Raw genomic sequence first — 25,218 nt, 5'->3', positions numbered from 1 at the left:
ATTGTTCCGCAAAAGAAAGCAGTGGATGACCGTTGTCTGTGGACAGACACCGATTGTTTACTTTTTACAATGGTGGTAGCTTGACCTTCTATGACCTTTTGTGGTAACCTTTGATTTTCTGGTACCCTTCGATCTGATCGATCTCCCTCTTCACTGTCTCGCATATTACAGGAAGTTGTTGACACATACAAGTTCAAAATGCTACTAGTAATTCTTCTGTCAATGGTCGTTGGAGGACTGTGTACAATAATTTTCCAGATAATCATATTTTACTCGTATGTGAGAAATCAACCATTCGTCGGGCATGTACGCAAACCTCTAACATTGCATGAGAAAGCCAAGATTCCAAAGGTAAGGATTAAACAGAAGCAGTATTATTAATAATTTCTTAGATAACCACTTGACTCAAAATCACCGTGAAGCAAGAGCGATAAATCAGTATCAGCATGACCAAGTACTTCAGACCTTTGGTCTTCTGTGATTTCTAATCGATAGGGAAAAGATAAAAATCATTGTCATTCCCCAAGCACCATATTGTTTTTTTTTTCACGGTGTATTCTATCAGTTATAGTGAGATACTTCACATACTGTTTTGGTGCTGACAGTAGTCATGGGAAATGCAAATTGATGAAAATTGGTAATGGAACATAAATATGCAGGGATGTCATCTCCAGTCTTTCAAAAGCCAAGGCTAAATACTGAGACTCTATACCTGAAACTTTGTACCATTACACAAAATTACATTCTTGGAGCACTTATATCTAATTTGTCTGGAGGTTAAATAAGCCTAAAAATGAGCTTGCTTCAAAATCCCCCTTTCTGGTTTTGAAAAATCCAGTCTATGATAGAACATGTTCTAATTTTAGAATGTATTTTGAGTTTTTTATTTGTAAGGGTATAAGCTAGACAGTGTTTGGTATTAGTTTATGTTAAAATATTAGTAATATGGTAATACTTACAGTTTGGGTGGAACATATGGTACTAGATTAGACAATGAATTCTCTGTGTAAGCAAATATTGGATTAGAAATAAATAGAAATATACAATGTACAAATTGTACTTTCAATTCAACTTTCAATAACATAAGTATATGATTGATTGTGCATTTGTAGAAATGAAACTGCGGACATTTTAATATAGATAGAGAGAAAATCTAATGGGGTAACTTGTTTCCTCATCAATATTATGATTGAATAACTATAGCAAGCAATGTTATATTAAAATATACCATACTTCACTTGCTATGGGGTTCTAAAATATTAGCAAAACACTGAACTGTACAACAGTACCTTCACCCACACACACACAGTGACTAACATTAATACATACACACAATTACACTACATGCACATACATACATACATACATACATACATACATACATACATACATACATACATACATACATACATACATACATACATACATACACACACACACACAGACAGACAGACAGACAGACAGACAGACAGACCCACCTGCACACACACATGCACACACCACACAGGCAGATACCCACACAGACACACACACATACACACAGACACACACGCGCACATACACAGACACACACAGGAAACAAAAAAAGAGCATTCATACGTCCAAGTGTGTTACAGAATATTCTGTTAAGTACTTTAGACAGCGTTTGAATTGTTTTTGTTGTTATTATTTTTTTCCAAGGATCTAGGCAAGTATCAGGACATAGTGGCCAAGAAGGAGTCTCTGAACTGTTTGAACTTTGTGTTTGCATTCCTATTTTCTGAACTGAGAGACACAGACCGGCTGAGACGATGGGTGATAAAAAAGATGAATGTAGAATTTGATGAGTTACTGCAGTCAAAAACTTTAGGGAGAGTTATTGAAGCACTCACAGTAAGTAATACCATCATGTTGTTGTAATTACTAAAAGAAAATGTGCGCCATTTTACAATTTCTTTCCTTATTTTCTTATTTCTGTGTACTTTTTTTCTCAAATTTAACTTCTGCACTGAGTAGTCAAATTTAGCCAAGTGAACTATTTCAGCTTCTAGTTTCTTTTGATTTCCATTGGTTTAAATAACTACCACCTTATAAATTTGGTAGTTTAGATACTGCGTTTAGAAGACTATGCCCTGGACTACTGCTAAATTTGAGCCCAGTGCAGAGTGAACCCTAAATTGAAGTTTATTTACAGAACATACTTTGAATCTCTCTCTCTCTTTCTGAAGGTAAGGGACTACTCACTTGGACCTCACCTTCCAACATTCAAAAATGCTACTTTATTGAAAGCTAAACCATCAGATATGGAACTAGCACCTGAGGTAAGTATTTCATCTTTTTTTTTTTCGAAGTGAGCCTTGTTCAATGCTTATGAGCTTTCTTGCCCAGAGTTTGTTGTCAGAATTCTCACTACAAGGTATGCATGTAAATGCTTGATTGATAGTAAACTGATTTCTACAGGCAAGGCCAAAACTGATAGTTCTGTTAGGACTGTACTCAATATCTTGTGATAACTTAGTATCAAGAGAAGTCAGTCAGTTATAAACTCAGCCAGCATACATACAAATAAACTTGGCCTGTAAGAGTACACACCCAGGCGAATTTGGCCTATAAGAAAACTCAGCCAGTATGTAATAATACAATGCTCAGGTTATAAGGCACTACATGTAACTCCATTTGATAATTATAAATAACCACAGTGCAATTGCTAGATGTGAAATGTGTAAGACTCATGTTGGTTGAGTTTGCAACAGGGTGAATTCTCCTACTGGCTGAGTTCGCCACTGGCTGAGTCTTCAGTCCGATTTGCTTCAAAGTTACATCAGAGAATCTAATCTCTTGTCCCTATACATATCAAGCAATACTATCTCAAGGTTTAGAGAGATAATCAAATACTTCACAGTTAGATATGACAATTTTATGATTTCTTCATAAAGTGTGGATAGTGATATGTTGGTTATCATACAGTCTCTGATTCTTGTTAAATGTGTTGTTTTTAATATTTTACAATGACAGGAACTAGATATTGGTTTGGAGGTTGAGTACAATGGTGGATTCCGTCTTGCTGTTGATGCTGATCTAGTGTTTGGCAAGGCAGTGTATGTTTGTATCACATTGAAATATTTGAAAGGACATGGTCGGCTCCAATTTACAAGACATCCATACACTCACTGGTCTTTTGCTTTCTTCACGGTAGGTTTTATACAGACAGCAACGACAACTTCATTTTTGTGTAACATTTTGTAATTTTAGTGATGGCGTTATTGGAAGACCCTAATCTGTATCTTCTGTTAACTGTCTCTGCAAATAATGCAGTGATTACTAATTGTAGATGTTTCATTTCAAGGAGTCCTGATTATATTGCTGAAAATTTGAATTTAAACTTCTCATAGTTAATAAGTTGAATGATACCACAGCAAATGTTTGGATTTGATGTGAACAAAGATGTCAAAGGTGTACAATTCTACTCAAAAATGTATTTTGTTTTATCCTCAGGAACCAGAGATGGAATTTGAAATTGAATCTCAGTTTGAAGGTCGTGTTGTTACTCAGTTGGGATCTTTGATTGTGAATCAGGTAGGAGACAAAATTACAGTGTTGGCAAGCTAAGTGTTGTATTTGCTCCAATAGACATAGACCAATGACTACATGAACAAAGAAACTACAATTGTTTAGAATGGCTTTTGCTGATTGTAGCAAGCCCCCCTATTGAGTTTACTCTGTTTCGATGTTACAGTAATCTCACTGCATTACATGGGGCAATAACTTCATGTAATAGATAATTATTGTTGATTGTAGTTAGCATCCCTTTGTGTAAAAGTCATAATTCCAGATGAATTAATTGAAACCATGAACTGTCAAATACTTTCCCTGATGACTAATTGGGATACTTCACTGAGTCACTGTCAAGTTTGTAATAATTCCCTTTAATTATCTAAGTGGTGAATGTATTTGTATTGCTGTGTGGTCAACGTCAAAGACATAAACTAAATATCAAGCTGTATATAGAATCAATACATGTAAGGTTCTTTGACACAGCAGCTGTGGTTTCTTGTTTATGAAGACATTAACTTTGTCCATGTCTACAGAGCAAACACCACATTTAGCTTGCTACTGCTTAAACATTGCTATTTGAATGTAATTGGAAAGTCCATTTCTATGTGATACTCTAATAGAATTGTGGGCATAATCTTGTCTTGCTGCTAGACCTTTGGGCTTTCTTCCGATACGATAATCTACTGAAAGTCACTTAATTGAGGTTGGAATACCCGTTCCACCCTCGATAAAGCAGCCAAAAGTCGCTTGTCGCATTGTATCGGAAGAAAGCCCGGAAGATCTAGCAGCTAGACTGGGGATAATCCTGCCTCGTTATAATGCTGTGTTCTGTTACGTTTCTTCTCTGTGTGACAGATTCGTCGATCGGTTCGTAAGAAACACACATTACCCAATTACAAGATCCGTTACAAACCTTTCTTTATCAAGTCCGATCCTCCACACTTGATGGATGATGTCGTTATTAATGATTCCAAGATCACCATAGGTAAACTAGATGTCACAGTAGTCGAGTGCTCCAGACTCCCACCAATGCCCATGGAGGCCGAAGTATTTTGTACGTTAGTAGTTGGTGAGTTACCACTGCACAAAATAAATTTTAAAGCATTTTCATAACCTTGCGAGTCCCAATTTTACATCACATACATTATGAACGATTGCCAAGAAGTATTGAGTTGAAACTTGTTCTTTATTCATTGCTTAGTGAAGTAGACATTTCTGAATGAGTTATGAATTAAAATTACATACATGTACATTATGAGTGAGCACTGAGATATACTGAGTTGAAACATACTCTTCAATCATTGTTCAGTGGAGGCCCTTGCCATGAATACAATTCATGAGTCACCAGACATGTGTATGTAATAGCAGAACATGAATATTCATGACTCCTAAGTGCTTATTACCTTCAAATAAAACAATCACATAGTCATGTTGTGACGGCCAATCATTGGGTTGCAATCATTAGACTACTGGTATGCCATTCTGTTTAGAACTGCTGTCTTTTCCTTGATAATAAGAACAGTGATGTCTGTCTTTTGAATTTGCAAAACAGACATTTTTTATTTGTTTTGCCTGTAGAATCCACTCCATACAAAGATAAGAACAGCGGTCATAAAAGTGGCCAGGGGAAGATGCCATATGATACCGTGGAAGTTGAGATTCAGCGTGGTAACAAATCTCTACCGATAGGAACTTTATTCAAACAGGAAGTTTCAGCTGGAGAAGATGTTGAAGAACTGGTTGTACTTGAGACAATTACACCAAGTTCACCTGCTAGTTCTACTGAATTAAAAAAGGTAATTTATGATTCAATCAGAAATGATATACTGAATGTCAATACTTGTATCCAAGGTACTCTTCTTTCTAAATGTGGTGAGACTATATGTATGTGTTGCCTTCACATCGCTTGGTTCTCCCCTTACTGCCGTGGAATGAATGTATTTACAAAACAACCCTATTTTTCATAACCAGTTCTAGGCCTGTTTGGCATCAGTACATCAAAAGGAGGTATGTACGTTCAGGCCAAATGGGCAAAGGGTCAGGGGCAACAGGTTTCCTTTTTATAACAGGCACTGTTTTTTGGAACATCATCATATGGACAAAATGACAAATATGTATAATGATTGATAACCTGACTAGCATTCCTCCTAGCCATCTGTGTATGACTGTGTCACCAGACTAACATGCCTTCCAACCATCTGTCTATAGTAGCATAACAGATTAATTTAGCTTATCTGGCAGACAGGCTAAGTAATGATGGATTGTAGAATGACAAAGTACCGGTACTGTGACCATCTTTATGGACACCATCATCTGTCAAAGTCAAATAATCAATTCTGTATTATTCAGGCGAATACATGATTTTCTCAAGACCAGACATTGTGACACTAGAGGGCATCAATATAAACTGTACAAAGTCCATACTAGGCTGGATATTAGGAAATTTTCTTTTGTACATAGAAGTATAAACCAATGGAATAGTCTTCCCAATCATGTGGTTGATGCACCAAATGTATATAATTTTGAGAGACGTTTAGATAGACACTGGGAAGGACTTGCAAATGAAATTTAAATTTGAAGACTATGCTAGCATACGCACTGACAAGACTTTAATTTAACATGATCTGATATCAGAGGCCTAAATAAGGCCTATAATCAGAATTGTACCTGTATACCTGTATACCTGTATGTTCATAATACGCTCATCGTCCATTTTTCTTGCAATCAATTTATGAGTTTGTAGTATTATAATATACCTTCAATGGAGATTTTGCTGTCTTCAAACTTCAAAGGATCAAATTGTAATGAAATTAATTAAATCTCTTTCTTTAGCATGAATATCTACTAACTTAAGTATTATTCACTAAGCCCAGTTGAATTTAATATAAATTATAAGTTCCATTAGAAAAAAAAGGAAATAAAGGAAATATAGTACAATCCAAATACCTACATGAGAAGACAAATAAAATGACTGTTTTAGTCCCCAACGAGCAAAGCCCAAGGAGGTGTACGTACTAGTATGTTGGGGTCTGTTTGTCTGTCTGTCCGTATATGTATGCATGAGTGTGTCTGTGTCCAGCTTTATCTTGAAATGCATGAGATAATTTCAACCAAACTTAGCACAAATGTCTGATGGCATATGTACATCACTTGTGAGTTTTTACCCTCATGATAATGGCTGAATGGCAAAAATGTAATGGTATCCATGATGAGCTTTCTAATGACACTTTCACCCTTGACCTTGATCTCGATGTTCAAGGTCAAATGACCCAAAATATTCAAATTATAAATGTATACTGATGACATGAATAGACTGATTTCAAACAAATCTGGCACAACTGTCAGATGCTGTAGTCCAATTTTGTACATCAATTTATTCCATGACCTTTGCAGTCAAGACTGAATGAGACCATATTTGTTGTAAAAAAAGTCAGAATGTGAATGAGTGAGTTGAAAAATGTGTCTTTTACGAAGACTATAAATCTTTCAAATAAAGAGAAACCTTGAAACCAGCCAAAGTGAACTATCGATAAAAACTCATGGTTTTCTCTGCTTGTTGTTGTAGGGTGATGTTCTAGTAGCTATAGATGGCGGTAAAGTGACATCAGTAAAGACAGCTGCTAAACTGATCAAACAGGCTGGAGAAAAGTAAGTGTTGTCACTCTCAGTCAAGCTGATCCATGTATGTATTACAAAATTAAAGTATTTTTAGTCCTCAATGGGTGAAGCCAAGAGGGGACTACTACCTTGGGTCCTGTCTGTCCGTCCATTATCAACTGTATCTCAGACATGCATTTACCGATTTCAACCAAACCTGGCACAAATGTCAGATGCTATAGTCTGCATATGCACATTGCTTGGTTTCATGACCTTCATGGTTATCGCTGAATGGCTGCATGATTTTCTTTAAATATGATGATAAACCTTACAGAGCTAGGGGGTCTTTGGTATCCCCAGGTCTTCCTTTTAACTACTTGTGGATGAATTTCATCGTTGAATTTCATCTAGGCATTTTCAAATCAATATAGTTGTTACCAAAACTTTTTTTTAAATAGATCAGCTGGAACTTCAACTTTTTGCAACCATTGTCAAACGACAGTAGTAAAACGGAGACATAGACTCTAAAATACAGCACTGGGAGTGTCCTTATCATCCCTCCCCTCTTTTGAAAAGGGATGAAAAGAGCACCTACATTACAAATGGTTGATCTGAACAAAAAGTCATGGGAACACAGCGCCCTCAATATTGTAAGCAATAGTAACTTTTGTTTTTACATTGATTTTCATCCTTCAGAGTACTGATGAAAGTTAGAAGACCTGTCATAAATGTACCTGATGATGTCAACATGCCAGAAACACTTTATGCAGAGGAGTCAGTGACCATAAAACCAGATGAGGATGTTGCTAAGAAACAAGACAGCAAGGATGATGATGACTTTGTAAATATTACTATTAAAAAAGTTGACACGACTGCTCTCGATGGTCAAACCTGTGTAGCTGCATCAAGCAGTGCTCTTGAAGTTGAAGAGAGTCTCGCTGCCACTATTAAACAAAAAGTGACGAGTTCGCCAATGATGATTCGACGGAAACTGCAAAGTTCTTACGGAGTCGGTGTACGAGTTCTTAGCGGTAAAGGAGATGAAGAGAAAGATGATAAAACATTAACAGACACAAATAAAGGTTCTAAAAGCAATGATGGGAACAAGCACAGTGTTACGGACGAGAGAGCCAAATTGAACGCAACAGGAGTCAAGGATAGTAGTAAAGATGGGACTGGTAAGAATGGAGACATCAGACAGGAGAGCTCTTTACAAGTGAAAGACAGTTCTGGTATTCCTAGCAGAAGGGGCAGTTCTACTTCTATGAAGGATGTACAAATTGATGGCGAGTTTGGAGAAGGTGGTCGAGATGTCACTGATGGAGCTTCAGTAAATGCACTGTTTACTAAACTTGAAGATATCGGCAACAGTGACGTCAAGAAAACATCAGAAGTACCTGCAATGCTGGTAAGTGTACATGAAAATTTGCACAATTATTCAACATGATATCCAGTCAGAGTACAAAAATACAGATAACAATGAATGAATCAACAGCAGTATTCCAAATTCTGGTTATGGAAAAGACAAAAGATTATATAGTTTGGACACTAGGGGCGCCATTCAGTAGCAAGGAAGTGAGGCCCACAAAACTGAGCACTGAACTTGAAGGCCTCCTTTGAAACCCTGCCCTGCCCCCAATCGCTTACCTAACAACAGTATACCATTCTCTTATGAAAAAAACAAAAGATTGTATACTTTGGACACTAGGAGTGCTAATTGGAAGAAGGAAGCGAGGTCCACAATATAGACGAGTACTGTAGGCCTCATTTGAAAAGCTGCTATTTCATGATGTTTAAGGTCATTAGGCTGATGGCATTCCCAGCCAATCTAAATAGTTATGATGATAATTTGTTTAAAAGGTTGCAATTTTCAGGAAGTCAGAGTCAGCTGTGTGTGGTTTTTATGTATAGCCATAGTGATATAGCTTACTTCTTGTATGTGTTGGCATCCTCGACCAAAGTTTAGCCCTCAATTTCGCCACTGTGGATTGCCGTCTTGTGACACTTTCATCAAAAATAGCTGTAAAGTGGGGAACTGGAAAACACAATGTATAACATACTGACAAAGCGGTCATGGCAACAGTATGCTCTGCAATGAATGAATGTAAGCCCAGATTAACAAAGTGGCCATGGCAACAGTATGCTATGCAATGAACGAATGTAAGCCCAGATTAACAAAGTGGCCATGGCAACAGTATGCTATGCAATGAACGAATGTAAGCCCAGATTGACAAAGTGGCCATGGCAACAGTATGCAATGCAATGAACAAATGTAAGCCCAGATTGTGATTGTATTATTAATGTATTTTCTAATAATTTTTTTTGTCAGGATCCTTCATGGGATGAAACTTTCCAATTTGATGTATATGATTGTGATCAGTACCTGAATGTATGCGTATGGGGTAAAGGTGTAATAACTGGTAAACCAGACAAAGAGACATTGATCAGTTACACCAGTGTACCACTAATGAATACAGCATTACACTGTCTAGCTACGTCCTCCGGTGAATATATGCAGACATACCATCTACAGCCTCCGGAACGAAGAGCTGGGTCCAGGTCAGTGTATATGATAACAACTGTACACATTTAGAAAATGTCTTCCACAATGGGTGTCGTAAACATAGAACTGTAGAATTATTACTCCTGGCACAGACATATATTGGCACAATGGCCCTATATACATTTTGTAATTTCCTGAAGCCTATGTAAATAGTTTGTAAGGTATGCCATGATGGAGCGCCCTCACACATCGGTCAACCCAGGTTGGTGAGGTAGTGACGCAATGACAGTATCTTACAGAGTGCCTATGTAAATGCATAGGATTAAAGCATCTGCATTGCAACCGCTGTCCTACCAGGTTCCACAATTCTACAGCTGGGTTGACTGGGGTACAGTCACTGTGGTTTAAATCTTCAAAACGTAGTCATTCAGAAACAAACAGCATCGGCAAACTTGAACCAAAAATTCATGGCAGATTCATGGCTCAAAAATCTTACTAGCATTGTTACATTTTATTGCCTTGCTTGACAAATATCTCTGTTGGTAAGATTCTTGTTGAGCCAGATGATAAAATGTAGTAGTGTTAGTAGGATTTTTACTGAAGCAAACAACATTTGATTTTCGATGTCATGGTTGTAATTTTACACCAAAAACATTGCATGCATTATTGTATGCAAATGAACTTGCGAGTTTCCACAAATCAATGCGACATGTAAACACATACTGACAATATATGTTTACAAAATGTGATGTTTCAAGTAAACACATCTAATGATAACAGAAGCCCATGACATCTGAGTGCCAGTTTGGGTATTCATGTATTGGAACACTTGTGTTTGCAGTATATTCTGCTACACAGCTGCAGCGAACACATCAAGTAAATATCCTGAGTTTGCTACACTGGCACTGACATGTCATGGAGTTCTGCCGCATTCAATCAATAATACAGCAGCTTTTCAGTGTAGTCACTGTTTTTACCTTACATTTGATGAAAACGATGATTTACCTAACTCTGTTAATTTAAATTTCTTTACAATAAATTACGACATCTTTATGTTCTGAAAACAGCTTTTTACTTCAGTTATTTGGCTATAAAATGTTCTTCATTATCATATTCTTTGTTTTTGATTTGATAGTCGGCGTGGTTTACATCCAGAGTTAGCCGCACATCGTGGTTTCGAGGAATCACTGTGTTACGGTGACGTGATGCTGTTATTCCATCATGTGCCGGATCCATCCATAAAACAACAAACGAGAGAAGAAGTTGAAGGAAAGAAGAAAGTTGAAACACTCACTGAAACTGAAAGCAAACCTAAGAAAAGTGCTTCCGTGGTTGCTGAAAACAAAAACCATGAAGAACCCAGATTTACTAAAAAGATTCCCATTGTGAAGGACAAAGAGAAGGAAAAAGAACAAGTTGTGAACTCAACTCAACAACCAACAGAGGCCAGGTAAATCCATATTTATGAATATTTATTTGAACTTGAATCTTTGAATGTAGTTTCTGACAAAGATGGTCATAAATTGTACGAATTGCAGACACATTATCTTGTGTACTAAGGGTTACTCCAGGTGTACTCCCTGTATTTGGTGGTAGGTAGTCTGTAGTCTGCAAGGTACGCGTGTGTGTCCTGTCAGAGCGCCCTCACACATCAGCTAACCCCTTTTTTGAGTGATAGCTAATAACTTGACATAACAAATGTATCTCACAAACTACATTGATTCGCAGTAGTCTCAATGCATTTTTAGTTTCTGTAGGACTTATAAATGTTTTGTGTGTGTGTGTGTGTGTGTGTGTGTGTGTGTGTGTGTGTGTGTGAGTATGTGTATGTATGTGTGTGTATCTGTGTGTGCCATTTTGTGTCATCATTTTCTCAAGAACCACTCAAGACTTGTTCTATTTCAGTATGTCTAGATCTCAATGATTTTCTCATGAAATCCATGCATATCAATTACTCATTTGATATTATAATCAGTGCATATTAGTCATGTAATTTGCATATTACAATGTACAATGAAAAAGTGGTTGTTTTCTCTTATTACATGTGCTTTAGTTAGATTTGACTAAATTAAGCATCCAAAAGTTAAATTTTCAAAATATTAATTAGCATAGTGTGAATACGAATTAGCAACAAATTTGATATTTTGTATACATTTATTTATTTATGATCAAATATGTATAGCTATGTAATAAGTATTTGGACTGTTGGAATAAATCTAAAAGATTGATATATACAACATTCACTGCTCAAAATTACATTTACACTCTGAATAACCCTTGTCTTTAATTAATAGCCTTCTAAGGAAAAATAAGTTTGTATTAGATAAATTGAGTTTATATATAAGGAAAAAAGAAGAAGAATTGTTTTTGGTCAGGACAGTTTGCCTTAAATGGTGCAATGACATGATGACCTCACCTTGACTGTAATTCACAGTTGAGAAAAGTCAAATACATGTACATTGATTCATGATTGTATCGTTTAGCCTTGCTCAGTCGTTAGTCTCTAAAGGTACAACATGACCGGTGCCCTCACACATTGGTAAACCCCTCTGAGTGAGCTTTAATTTTTTTTAGCAATTACTGACTGTATAACAGAATGACAGGAGTAGATATAGATAAAAACAATGACTTTCATAACATTTTACCAAACCCAAACAGATTTTCATTTTGTGAAAACTTTCTACTTTTTTGTTATGACTCCAGTAATCAAGTTTACTACGATAGGCACAAACTAAATCTATCCTTCTTCAATGTGGTAGATTGCACAATTCGGTGATAGCGGTTCCTCTGTTGTGCAATTCTAATCACCCTGTGATCAAGATAGTGTAAACATTGGAAGTCCCAAAACAATACATAATCACCAGGAACAAAACAAATGACACAAAATGATGTAAATAGAGGTAAATAAAGACATCTAACTGCTTTCACCACATCACATTTTAATCAGAATTTCTCCTACTGAGACTCTAATTAAACCAACATGTATTCAATAGCTTATCACTGTTGTATCAACATGTTGTGACAATAGTTTTAGTTTGTGTCTATCTTAGCAAACTGAAGGCTCAATAACCAGAGTAATTTAGCTGGATACAAAAACTTATACTGAGTCTTGGCCCTCTTTAAATATCAATTCATTAAAAAGTTTAATGGAAAAGTAATAACTCTGTCACGAATCATAATTGTAAGAGAATAATACATTGTGTAGTATAGACTGACAGCAATCAATAAAATGAATACTAGGACATGTATAATGAAACTGATATAATAATAGTCATGAAATTGTCGTCATCTTTATATTACTGTTATTAAACTTCACTAATGTGAAAAATCAATATCACCTTGACTGACCTTGTAATATAATATATCTCTCTAAATAAAACTGCCATTATTGGCAATAAAGCAGTGCCATGGTCTTTGCTAAAGGTTGCTTGGGGAACCCAAGTAACAGAAAGGGGGATGTGGTAAAACTGACATAGTTTCCAAAACATTGTACCATAATTTTGGTCGGAACCCCAGTAAAATGACAGGGGAACTGACAGGTAGATTTTACCTGCTTACCACCCTTAACAAAAACACTGGTAACAGCAGCAATGGGGGAACCCTAGTAAAATGACAGGGGAACTCATTTAGATTTTGCCTGCTTACCCTCCTTAACAAAAACACTGACAAGTCCTCAATAATATTTCAACTTTGTAATCTTGACTTGTACATTTTGTCGTAATTGACCTTAGTAGGATTTCTTATCCAAAAATCAATTGAACTATTCATTATAATTATAGTTTCTCCAGAACCATTCTCAATGTCTATGTTAAACTAACTTGTGTACTACTTACATACTGAACTTATGAAAGATAACACACCAGTAAACATGAGAGCTTAATTTCAAAATTGATTTGGAAATTCTAAGTATAGTAAAATGTTTTCATATTATCTGGAATCACAAACTAGAAATCTCTTCTTCATCTCCTTTCGAATCGGCCCTCGCATCATACCATATATAAGAGGATTCACCATAGTAGACAAACAGTATATGTAAGAAGTCACATTTTCTGCTGTCATTATCACAGCTTTCTGTTCAGCTGTTTTATGGGCTGTGTATAATTCAATCATATGTACACTAACATAGGGTAACCATGTGATGAAATATGTACAAATAACAATAACAAGTGTCAAAGTGCCCTTTAAGTCTTTCATTTTCTGCTGGGCAGGATGACCACCATGGTTGTTCATTTGCTGAAGTTTCATTCTCTGATGTTTGACTGCTTGATAAATCTTCAAATAGCACAAAATGATTATAACTAATGTTGGAAAAACTGCTAGCATCCCCAGTATGCCTTGATAGAATTGGCAAATAAACTTTGGTTCCCAGACTATGCTACAGGAATATTTATGTGGGTGGTAGCCGTACTCACCAAGTCCAAATATTGGTAGCAGTGCAAGTATACTAGCATAGATCCAGGCCATACTGATCATGATTTTGACTCGCCCTGGTGTCATTTTTTGGTGGTAGTGTAGTGGTTGACAACAAGCAAAGTATCGATCTATGCTAATGGCAGTGAGATTAAGGAGGGAGGTGAAAGCCAAGGTCAAATGTAGCCAGCCATGAAACTGACAAACTGTGTTCCCATAAGGCCATCTGTTTAATGTAACTGGTAGATAGGTCATAGGTAGGTATATAAGACATAAAGCTATATCAGCAAAGGCTAAACTCATGATAAATTTATACTGTGGATCTTCAAATTTCCTGTTGTTCAGCAAAGTAATGATAACTAAAATGTTTCCAACTGTTGAAATTGGACATAATAGGACAAAGTATGTGATGATATTGATCCACTTGAAGACGACAGATTTCATAAAAGCTGGTATGTTGTCCTCTCCAAGACCTGACCAATTTGAGTCCGTCGTGTAGTTGTTGATTTCCCACCAGTTAACACTCAAATTAAAACTTGAATTCAACATCTCATTCTCTGTTTCCATCCTGCTCAGTTCAAATCATGACACTTCCCAAACACTTGAGGTAGATGCTGCTTACAGTAATTTCACAATACTGTCTTCTGCGATTTGTTGATATTCATTCCTGTTCATGTAGACATATTGATAACGCTGTTACAGTACTGCTTGTTGTGGTTGTGGCTCTGTTACATTGCTGTTGAATTTCCCTGTTGTTACGTCACTGCTTCAGCTATGTCAACTTGTACAATCGTAAGTCAGTATATACAGTACATGTCACTTACAGAAGAAATTCTCAACAGTAGAAAAAAACCAAGTCTGTCATGAATCTTAGTCCAGCAAAATGTGAAAGACAATTAAGTTTGTTGATACCTCTAAAGCATAATAGTACCAGACATATATATAAAAGAGACCTCTTTCCACTTCAATTCTTCATTATTCGGTACTTTTGTATAATTTCCATGTATTGTCACCGCAACCAGTGATCATTTTAACACCTATGATAACTGTGGTGTCTTTCTTGAACACCCACGGCTAGTAGAGATAAAAGATGTTATTTCATACAGCACTTATCATAAAATATATATTTCACTCAAATAATGTTCTTTTATAATATATTCAAAACAGTAGTAATCAATATTGATGTATGTGAAAGTCATTTACAATGTATCTCACATTTATTATGGCAGTGATACTTTGTTATTGCTATAAGGACAGCCTTACTAAATTGTGTGTTTCTCATCGTAATGATGGTGCAGTCAGTCAGTCAGTCAGTCAGTCAGTCAGTTGGTCTGGCGATCAGTCAATACATGTTCTTTGGTGATACTTTCCATTCATAATCATAGTTTAATATTCTGAATGACATAGAAATGACAATTAAAAGTCAGAAAAAAATGTAAAATGAACAATTGTTTAATTAAATTTCCTGAATTTCAGTAACAAACAATGATATTCACTCAGATATGTGCTCATGCCATTTGACAATCTGGAATTTTTCTCTAACTCTGCCATAGAAGATGTCAATTTAGTTATTAATTTTACTAGATTGAAGAAGTACAGTGTCAGTTGGGTCAGGAGAAACATAGAATTAGGTAAGGCTGCCCTGATATTAAGTGAAAAACATCAGTTCAAAGAAAGACTTCTACGTTCTATCTCAGACTGCAGCATATTATTATTATTAACCATCAATTTGAATCCATTAGGCGTGTAAAGTGTTCAGATATAATTATATTAATCTGATAATAACAGGCCAAATAAAAAACATCTTGTCTTTCCGACCGACCCTAGTTTAAGCTGCTGACCCTAAACATCTTTTACATACAAAAAGGTAAAATCATGACAATTTACTTCAGCTATTTCCCTGTAGATTTCCTTGTCAAAGTATCTTTGGTTATTTTTTAAAAAAATCACATTCCAGAGAGAAATGATGTCATTTCAGCCTTTAACAGCACAGTCTACATATTGTGTTTGTCTACTTCTGAATCACGTAATTGTCTTCATTTACTTCTTGTACACCTCATCAAATGTTACAAAAGTATTGTGACCAACGAGTATATTGTCTTTGAGTCAAAGTAATTAAAAAAATAAAAAGTAAAATAAAATAAAATCTTGACCAACCACCCTATTTTCTGAAATCATGTTATCGGAAACAAAATTTGTTACTTATTTTTGCGTAAGTACAATATACTGTGTTTTGTGTCTATTTCTGTATTATTACCACAGTGTTCATCTTATTGTAATGCTGAATATACAGTGAAGCTGACATTGTATATTTTGTAATTATCACATAAATGGATGTGAATATACGATATGGCAATTTCATCATATTTTGCTTTTGATTTTCGACAACAAGACATGAGGCATATTTACACATTATGGAATGGATTTGATGTTTTACATGATGAAAGTAATCCTTTCTAAAATACTATATTGTGAAAAAGATCTTGTGTACTTAAACATATGCATGGAGATATTGATTGACATTTATTAACCTGACAAGAATAATGCAAACATTAGCTTTTCCCCATTAACAACAAAACTAATTGTCAAAAGTGAGTCTGTTTTACAGTTAGACAGTTTACTGTGTGTAACATATCCCATTTCAGTGAACTGTGTCAAAAATGTACAGTCTGTGGATTGTGCTATTATTTTTTTTATCTGCATTTTAATGTTATCAAATTTATAGAACTCACATTTACAACATTCAACCTTTGTAGCATATAAGGAATAAATGCACAAAGGGAGAACCAAGTAGTACAGATGGAATTACATAATGTATTCCTGTGTGTGTGTGTGTGTGTGTGTGTGTGTGTGTGTGTGTGTGTGTGTGTGTGTGTGTACATGTGCATGCCTTTCAGAAGTTTCAGAAGTATGAATGTGTGTGTGAGTGAGATAGTATGAAAAATACAAATAATTCATTTTATATTTTGCTGTTAAAGTCAGTCGTTATATGTATAACTCTGTAGCATTTTTCTATTTAAAAGTGATTTTTCTTCAAGGCAAGATAATCTGACCATTTAGTTAAACTTTCTTCTAAAAATGCAGACAATAGCTAAGAAATTGAACTTTATACTCCGTTTTGATTGGACGAGCAACAGTATAACTTTTTCTTCATCTCTTTGCGTATTGGCCCTCTCATCATTCCGTAGATAAAAGGATTCACCATCGCAGACAAAGAATACAAACAATTTGTCACATTTTGTGCAACTATCAAACCAACTTTCAATTCCGTTGTTTTATGGAAAGTATACAGCTCAATCATATGTATGGCAACATACGTTATCCAAGTAACAAAATATGCCGCAATGACTGCAGCAATCATCTTGGCACCTCTGAAGTTTTTCTTGATGTTGCTTTGCTGGGCTTGATTACCACCGAAGCTGTTCATTTGTTGGACCTGTGTGTTCTGATGCTTGACTGCTAGATAGATCTTCAGATTACAATAAATGATAACCCCTAATGTTGGAAAGAATGCTAAAGCACCAAGCAAGTTTTGGTAAACCAGGTTTATCAGTCTTGCTTCCCAGACAGAGGTACAGGAATATTTGTGTACGTAGTATTTGTATTCACCGAGTCCAAACGTTGGTAGAAGTGCGAGTACACTAGCGTATCCCCAAGCTGTACAGATCATGATTTTTACTCTCCTTGGCGTCATTTTCTGGTGATAGTGTAAGGGTTGACAACAAGCAAAGTAACGATCTATGCTGATGGCTGTTAAGTTAAACAGTGAGGTGAAAGCCAAGGTTATATTCAGCCAGCCGTGAAACTGACAAAGTTCATGACCATAAAGCCATTGGTTAGTCTCATGTACAACTGGCCAAAAAGTTATCGGCAGGTAGAGAAGACCGAAAGCTACATCAGCAAAGGCTAAACTTATGATAAATTTATACTGTGGATCTTCAAATTTTCTGTTGTTCCACAAAGTAAGGATGACTAAAATGTTTCCGATCATTGAAATCGGGCTCAATATGAAATAGAAAATTATAATCATTAGCCATTTGAAGAAGCCAGTTTTCATAAAATCTGGTATATTGTCTTCTCCGAGATTTGACCAATGTAAATCTTCTGTGACGTTGTTTGTCTCCCACAAGTTACCACTCAAATTAAAGGTTGAATTTGACATCCTGCTCACTTCAAAATTAGACAGTTTTCCAAACACTGGAGGTAGAGCTTTAGAGCGATTTCCACAATCCTGGCTTCTACAATTCAGCACACCTCTGTCTGTTCTGTTCCAGTCATTTTTTTTTCAAATCATGACAGTTTTAGAATGTTTGACTGGTAGATACTAAGAAAGTGACAACACCGTTGCAATGTTTTTCACCAAACAGTAGCAAGCAGACTTGCAGCACTATATATTAATTGTTATAGGCATATTCTTATCTCATGAAACTGTTAATGTTGTGACAAATCTTGTCATAATTTCAATCTACAACCTGTACTCAACCCTGTCGTTGCAGCCGTTCAATACAAGGTTCACACAGTCTCACACATGCAAATCGAAGACTGCCACTCCTCTTGATTTCCTGGTAAAAAAAAAACCACACACGATATAATCTACCTTGAGTGAAAACTTCTCCTTGTAAACAAGAAAGTATCACTTGGTCATGAATGATGTATGGTCGCAGACTAATTCCAACCAGAAAATAAAAAATTCGGACACTTCATATATTCACAGCTATCAGTCTTACTGTGTACATGTACATGTACTTCAACGGAGCTTTCAAACTCAAGTCTGCATTCACTGTATGTGCATGTTGAGTTGGGGTTTTTTTTGCCAGAAGTGATGCATTTCATACAGACACACATTTTATTATAATTCTATTATGTTTTATTATTGTATTTAAATATGAGTTCAAATTCTGACAGGTCATTAACGAAATTACATGGTTACATTGTATTGTGTTGTATCTGTTCTTTAAGGTGTGATTTTTAGACCCATTACTGTAATTTTCCCACTTTTGACATCACAAGACATCAGGTATTGTATTACAGGTTAATACATTTTGATGAGAGTACAAGGACGTCACATCATTCAATATAGTAAATCATTACTAGGTATTCAATATAGTCAGTATTGTTGAGGATAAATACCAGTACCGATCCACAGACTTCAATTATCATTGACTATCATCTTTGATTGTAAACTCTGTCAATTTTAAAATGTACATTTGAAAGCTAAAATTGCACTTTGTGTTCGGCAAAGTAACAGTGATGATATATCTTGAATGTGTCATTATTTTTCTGTCTACTGTGGCTAGAAGGTCTTCCCATGTAGAAGTTGAATACAACCCATAAATGAAATACAAGTTATTTTTTCTATCTACTGTGGCTAGAAGGTCTTCCCATGCAGAAGTTGAATAGGACTCACAAATGAGATATTTAAACTTCTTGTTATCATTTCAGACCTTGTACATTTGGGGGTCAGTATGTGCCTCAGAAATGAAATTTGTAAACTTGAACTGCTTTGTTCAAGAAAAGTGTGTTTGCTAAGTAACCCCACCCCCACTCTGCCACCTCCTACAGTAGTTGGTTATGCTACTATCCTACCCATAGTCATCTACTTTTGAAATATTCACCAACTGTTTACTAAATGTAACTGAAATATAATTTCTTTTTTATCATAGGAGAGTACAGTGACTTGAATGAGTGTTCATGATCTTTTCTATCAGACTATCACAAATACAGACTATTTGCACATAAACTATTCACATGTTTCAATGTGAACAAACTTGGGAGGTGATTTGTGATAATAATTTTCCATGGTTATGTTTAATATATGAACTCAATCTAATCAAAAAGTGATTTCTTTCAGCTCTTCAAAGGCTTGTTGGCATGACTGGCTACCAACTCAGTTCTTCTCGCCTACAAGATGTGATTTATGCACCAAGAAGGTGAGTTTGGACTGTAAATGTTACAGCTGTACAAGGTAGAATGTGATATCTTAGCTTAGGACTTAACTGACAGCTTACAACCTTTGTTGTGCGTATTTTGGCTATGTCATCTCAACACAAGGGATTTAGGAAAACAAACCCAACGCTTTACTGAAAGGAGGCATGATTGTTTTACTGGATTTTAAGTATACACACTGTGTCACATGATATTAGTATCATCCCCACATAATGTGAATCCATGTTGGTAGATCTATAGCCAGTCAGAGATAAGCAAATTTTTCTGCTTGAGACAATTATAATCATTGCATGGTTTAAGTAGGTTAAACCAGTTCTATATTGATTTGATATACTCGCCATAAATTCTGATATTTTAATATTTTTTGTTGATGTTTCATCATTCATAATTATTAAACAATGACTTATCATTCCATATCAATCACAATGTAACTGGTTTGTAAAAAAAAAAAGTGTTTATGTTTACTTTGTATTTATTTTCAGGTATGGACCAAAAATGCTTTCCAGTGCCGGGTATGTGCAATGATTTGCCATAGGAAGTGTGTTGACAAAGCTCAAACACAGACATATTGTACCAAGTAAGTTTAATGTTGACAATTATTTTGGTTGGGGGTTTGGGGAGGAAGTGGGGGGGGGGGGGGGGTAGCTAGTGGGAGGGATTAAGGACAAAATTGACTAGCCAGGTAGGGGTGCTACTGTTCAAAATTCTTTTTCACTTTTTTTCAAGTTCATTAGTGAAAATTCACTACAAATCATATGAATTGACATGTATTTTTGTATAAAAATGGGTATTTAATTCTTGGTACCTGTAATAGCATTTTATCTCATGCTAGAGGGTCAAAATAGAACAAAAAGGCTGACTGCTTCTCACACATGCCTACCCCGGGTATAGTAATGCATGTGAAGTGTGTGGAGCGGTGTCGACCAAGAAATCGAATGTTTGCTATTTTTATGATGTGCCTACGTATTGTTGTATGTTGGGTACTGAAAAATGGCACCAGATCTGAACATTTCTGGTGTGCTAATTTTGTTTTATCTCAAAAGTGTGCATGCATAAAACTGTCAATGCTGTATGGATATTTCATACTCTTTACAAGACACGGATCAAAATGAATATGATGAGTTTTATAAGTATGTAACAGATGAAGTAGTGTCTGTCTGAAATTGACAATGTGTGTTGTGTATGTTTTCAGGGAAGGGGCACGTCGAAGTTCAACCAATCTGCTGTTAGCACATGCCAACAAAACCACCAAAGATGGAGAAAGTGCTACAAAAGATATCGCATCATCAGTACAAGCTAATAAATCACCCAGATCCTCTCCTAAACTCCTGCCACGAGGTCTGCAGAGACCAAAATACTTGAGGAAAACAGGTACTGATGTATCATCCGATAATGAAGGCAGTGACAGTGACAGTATGGCTGGAAGTGCTCGCACACTTAAAACACAGTTGTTGCAAACATATGGACCACACAGTAAACCTGGAGATGCTGATGCATTGGTTGTAGCTGCTGCAAAAGAGGTAGGTGTCTGTGTTACCTTCCCAATAGTTGACTTACTGTCACTGTATGTCATGAAAGTGCAATGGCAATGTCAACTACACTATTGGACAAAAAAGCATTGTTTAAGTGTCTATGGTAGTCCAAGGAAATTGGTGAACTTTGAACTTTGACACCACATGCTTGACCTGGTCTTATGAGATCAGAATTAACATGTCAGCCAGAGCCAAAGGCGTGATGGTACCAATTTATGTATAAAAAGGAATGTGTTGCTTATCACAAATATACAGTTGGGTCATTTATTGTGATAACATAAACCAAGATTTTCTAAATTAAGTGGCAAACAAATTATAAGCAATTGCTATCAAAACTAGTCTCTCAATGTATGTATCAGTGAGTCCCATCCAGTATCTACCATAGCCAGTACAGGTTAGATTTTCAGTTCTCTTCATGCAATATCTTGCCAAGTATGTGTGTGATCTTAAATGTTGGTTTTCCTTTTACAGATGGGTAAGGAACTATTCAGTAATCTTCCATATGAAGAAAGAAAAGAGAAACTAAATGCAATGGTAAGTCAGTATATATTTAAAAGATCTGGTCAGAGAGGTTTATGTATATTACAGAAAACAAAGGAAGTGGAGTTTAATTGCACTTAATATTAAGTAAATCATAAATGTTAAAGAAAGATGTACATGAGTAATTTAGTACTACGTGTATGACAGAACCTCATGATGCATGGGTGCCAGTGTGATGCACTTGGGGTAGTTGCACTCATGCTTGCAGTGTTATCTGTAGCAATACGTTCAGTGAAGCGAGTAAAAGTGCAGTAGAAACACTGCAAGCTTGAGATGTATCATAGCTACAAATGTAAGATAGTTTCTTGCTCAAAGTGACATATACTTTTTTCCCTTTGACTGGTAAAGTTGCTGTAACTCATCTCAACATGTTTTCAATTTCCAGATTAGTAAATTACAGCATGAAATTGATCAGGAATCTGAGTCAAGAACAGACCTGTTTAAAGAAGAAAAGCAGTGCACAGATCCCAAAGAGAAAGCAAAACTCAATGCGTACATTAACAAGAGTGATGAACGATTGCAGGCACTAGCTCTGTTGATGCTACACTACTGTGCTGGTTTGAATGACTGTACTGAACAAATGGAACGCGACAAACTGAAATCAGATGAAAGGGAGGCAGAAGCTGCAGCACAAGCTGTGGCACAAGATGCAGCACAAACTGCAGCACAAGATGTGGTACAAGATGCGGCACAAGCTGCAATGCAAGATGTGGCACAAGATGCAGCACAAGATGCGGTACAAGATGCAGCACAAGATGTGGCACAAGATGCAGCACAAGATGTGGTACAAGATGCAGCAAAAGCTGCAGCACAAGATGTGGCACAAGATGCAGCAAAAGCTCCAATGCAAAATGTGGCACAAGCTGTAACACCAACTGAAGATGATTTGCAAACTGATGAAGCAGACCATCCTGTTCAGGAACTAGCAACATCGCAGATTGAAGAGGTGCAGGCAATTTTAAATAACTCACAAGATGAAATGCCAGATGCAGAACAACAACCAGGACTTAAACAGGAACCTGAAACCAAACCAGAACAGGAACCCCAACCAGAACAGCCACCAGACACAGAACTGGCACCTGAACTGGTACCAGAACCAACAGATGAAGAAATGGTGCGCGAAAAGCAAGACCTTGTAGAAGATTATTTGCTGGATGAAAACGATGATGATATAGATGAAAAGAAATCAGTAGACATTGAGGAAGATGGGAATGTTGAGGAAGAAGATGAGGAAGTGTTTAAATCCATTGAAGGTGGTTTTGAAGAGACGATTCCTGGTATAAAGATAACAGCAGAGGATGAAGGAGAAGTACAGGAAGATGGAGATTTCGTGGACCAAGAAGAAGATGTAGAAGAGACCACTGATAAAGAAGAGATTTTCAAAGATGTAGTAGACATAGATGTGGAAATGATGGATGAACCACAAGAAGAAAAGTAAGACGTCTTTTTTTTTAACTTGCAAGTTTCTCCTGCGAACACTTTGTAGCCAAATCAGTGAGTTAGAGGAATACCAGTCAGTGTTTTTCCTAATGTTACCTTGGTAATAGAGGAGTAGAATTGACCCAGCTTGCCTATATTTCCATACCAATCAGTGCCAGTATTTTGGTCGACAATCCCTGTAAAATAGCTACAAGGGTTTATGGGAAAACCTGTGATGACATCATTAATCTACAATCTATTAGTGTTGACAAATCAAAGAGTGTTGAGACATAAGTAACTAGGGTATTTATGATGTCATCACCAGAAATTTTCCCATAAACCCTTGCAGGAAACGTCCGCAATAGCTGAACACATGTCAAGTGCAGTAGGTCTTCTTTACAAGATTTCAAAGTTCAGTAAGTTTAACCAAGGTGCTATTTTTTCAGCCAAATCATAATATATAAGTTGATAACAACAATCAATACAAGTGGACTAAAGACAGGAATAAGTCTGACTGGACTTTGGTTATAGATGTGATGTGTGTATTTACACATATTGATTTCAAATCGTGTATTATTTCCCTCATTCTAGGGGGCTGTGTTTTTGCATATTGATTTCAAATCATGTATTATATCCATAATTCTAGGGGGTCGCATACTCACAAACTGATTTCAAATAGTGTATTATTTCCATCATTCTAGGGGGCCATAATAGGAATGCCAACAGCCATTCAGAGCGCTGATGAAATGATTTGGACATGATGTATGACAAACAGAAGACTATAATGTAGATGGAACTCAGACCATATAAAGCTCTGATGCAGGACTTCAGTCCTAAACATGAAGACAGTGCTTAGTTTGCTAATACAGGACACTAGACTATGGTTGCTAGTAAAACAACTCATCCCAACCCAGCTCGTCCCACTGTCAACTCGTCCCACTGTCATCTCTTCCAACCGTCAACTCGTCCCACCATCAACTCAAACATAGATATCATACTAAGCTTTTGTATCGTATCCTATGTCAATTTACAAAACATTGAAAGTGCTAAGTCATATTTTTTGTGCATGGTCATTTTGTAGAAATGACTTTACAAATGGCTCTTGGATGACGCAAGATGATCGACTATGGGACGAAGTTGACTGTGGGACAAGTAGTTTTGGATGAGTTGGTTTAGGACAAAGTGACCGCCACCCTATAGTCTATTATCGTTCATGTATCATACATCTAATATGATAGATGGTAAGATAAGTCATGTCATTCACCCCTAATCAGACATCTCTTTCAAATGAAAGTGGTATCTGAAAGGGTAACATGACGTCAGACTATACATCTAGTAGTCTTTTGCAAAAGTGTGTTTATGTACATCAAGTATAGATATTTTTATGTGAATTTAGTACAAATACAAGTCTAGTGTGCGAACTGTCATTTCAACTCATATAGCTGTGTTGTACAGTAAAGCTGTGTGAACTGGACAGCATGGTTTCCTGGCAATGGAAATGCTTATAGAAGCTATGAATGCAAATTTACAAATATACATGTATGTTACAAATAGGCCTAATTTTGTATGCAAATTAAGGGGTGTGAATAGTTAATTGGTATGCAAATACGCTAATACAAACTCTAACTCTAACTATGCTGTTTGCCAAAATGATGTTAGTACATAGGAGTGCATTGTAAAGATTCTCTGAGCTAGAAACATGTGTAGGTGTGCATGTCAAATATGTAAAAGTGATGG

At 36.3% G+C, this 25,218-nt stretch overlaps 1 protein-coding gene across 1 annotated transcript; it reads left to right on the top strand.

Moving 5' to 3' along the window:
* Positions 1-198: 198 nt before the first annotated feature.
* LOC144439197 (PDZ domain-containing protein 8-like) lies at positions 199-24,390 on the top strand. Its single transcript, XM_078128468.1, has 18 exons — positions 199-351; positions 1,681-1,872; positions 2,208-2,300; positions 2,995-3,171; positions 3,475-3,555; positions 4,390-4,603; positions 5,113-5,330; positions 7,100-7,182; positions 7,828-8,539; positions 9,461-9,690; positions 10,770-11,084; positions 15,787-15,790; positions 19,906-19,974; positions 20,473-20,567; positions 21,183-21,510; positions 21,994-22,056; positions 22,448-23,496; positions 24,183-24,390. Exons 1-18 carry the CDS (start codon positions 199-201, stop codon positions 24,190-24,192), a joined length of 4,086 nt encoding a protein of 1,361 aa, XP_077984594.1. The 3' UTR covers positions 24,193-24,390.
* Positions 24,391-25,218: the final 828 nt, after the last annotated feature.

This window comes from Glandiceps talaboti, chromosome 8 (genome assembly GCF_964340395.1).
Source record: "Glandiceps talaboti chromosome 8, keGlaTala1.1, whole genome shotgun sequence".
Lineage (NCBI taxonomy): Eukaryota > Metazoa > Hemichordata > Enteropneusta > Spengelidae > Glandiceps > Glandiceps talaboti.
Note: the sequence above shows the minus strand (reverse complement) of the source record. Positions and strands in the feature narration are given on the sequence as shown.

Bases quoted from the DNA above. Each gene is read 5' to 3' on its own strand.
- LOC144439197 (XM_078128468.1), top strand. From the start codon at position 199: ATGCTACTAGTAATTCTTCTGTCAATGGTCGTTGGAGGACTGTGTACA. The intron at 4,604-5,112 runs GTGAGTTACCAC...TTTTGCCTGTAG, and splicing joins ATTTTGTACGTTAGTAGTTG to AATCCACTCCATACAAAGAT. The intron at 21,511-21,993 runs GTAGGTGTCTGT...TTCCTTTTACAG, and splicing joins TTGTAGCTGCTGCAAAAGAG to ATGGGTAAGGAACTATTCAG.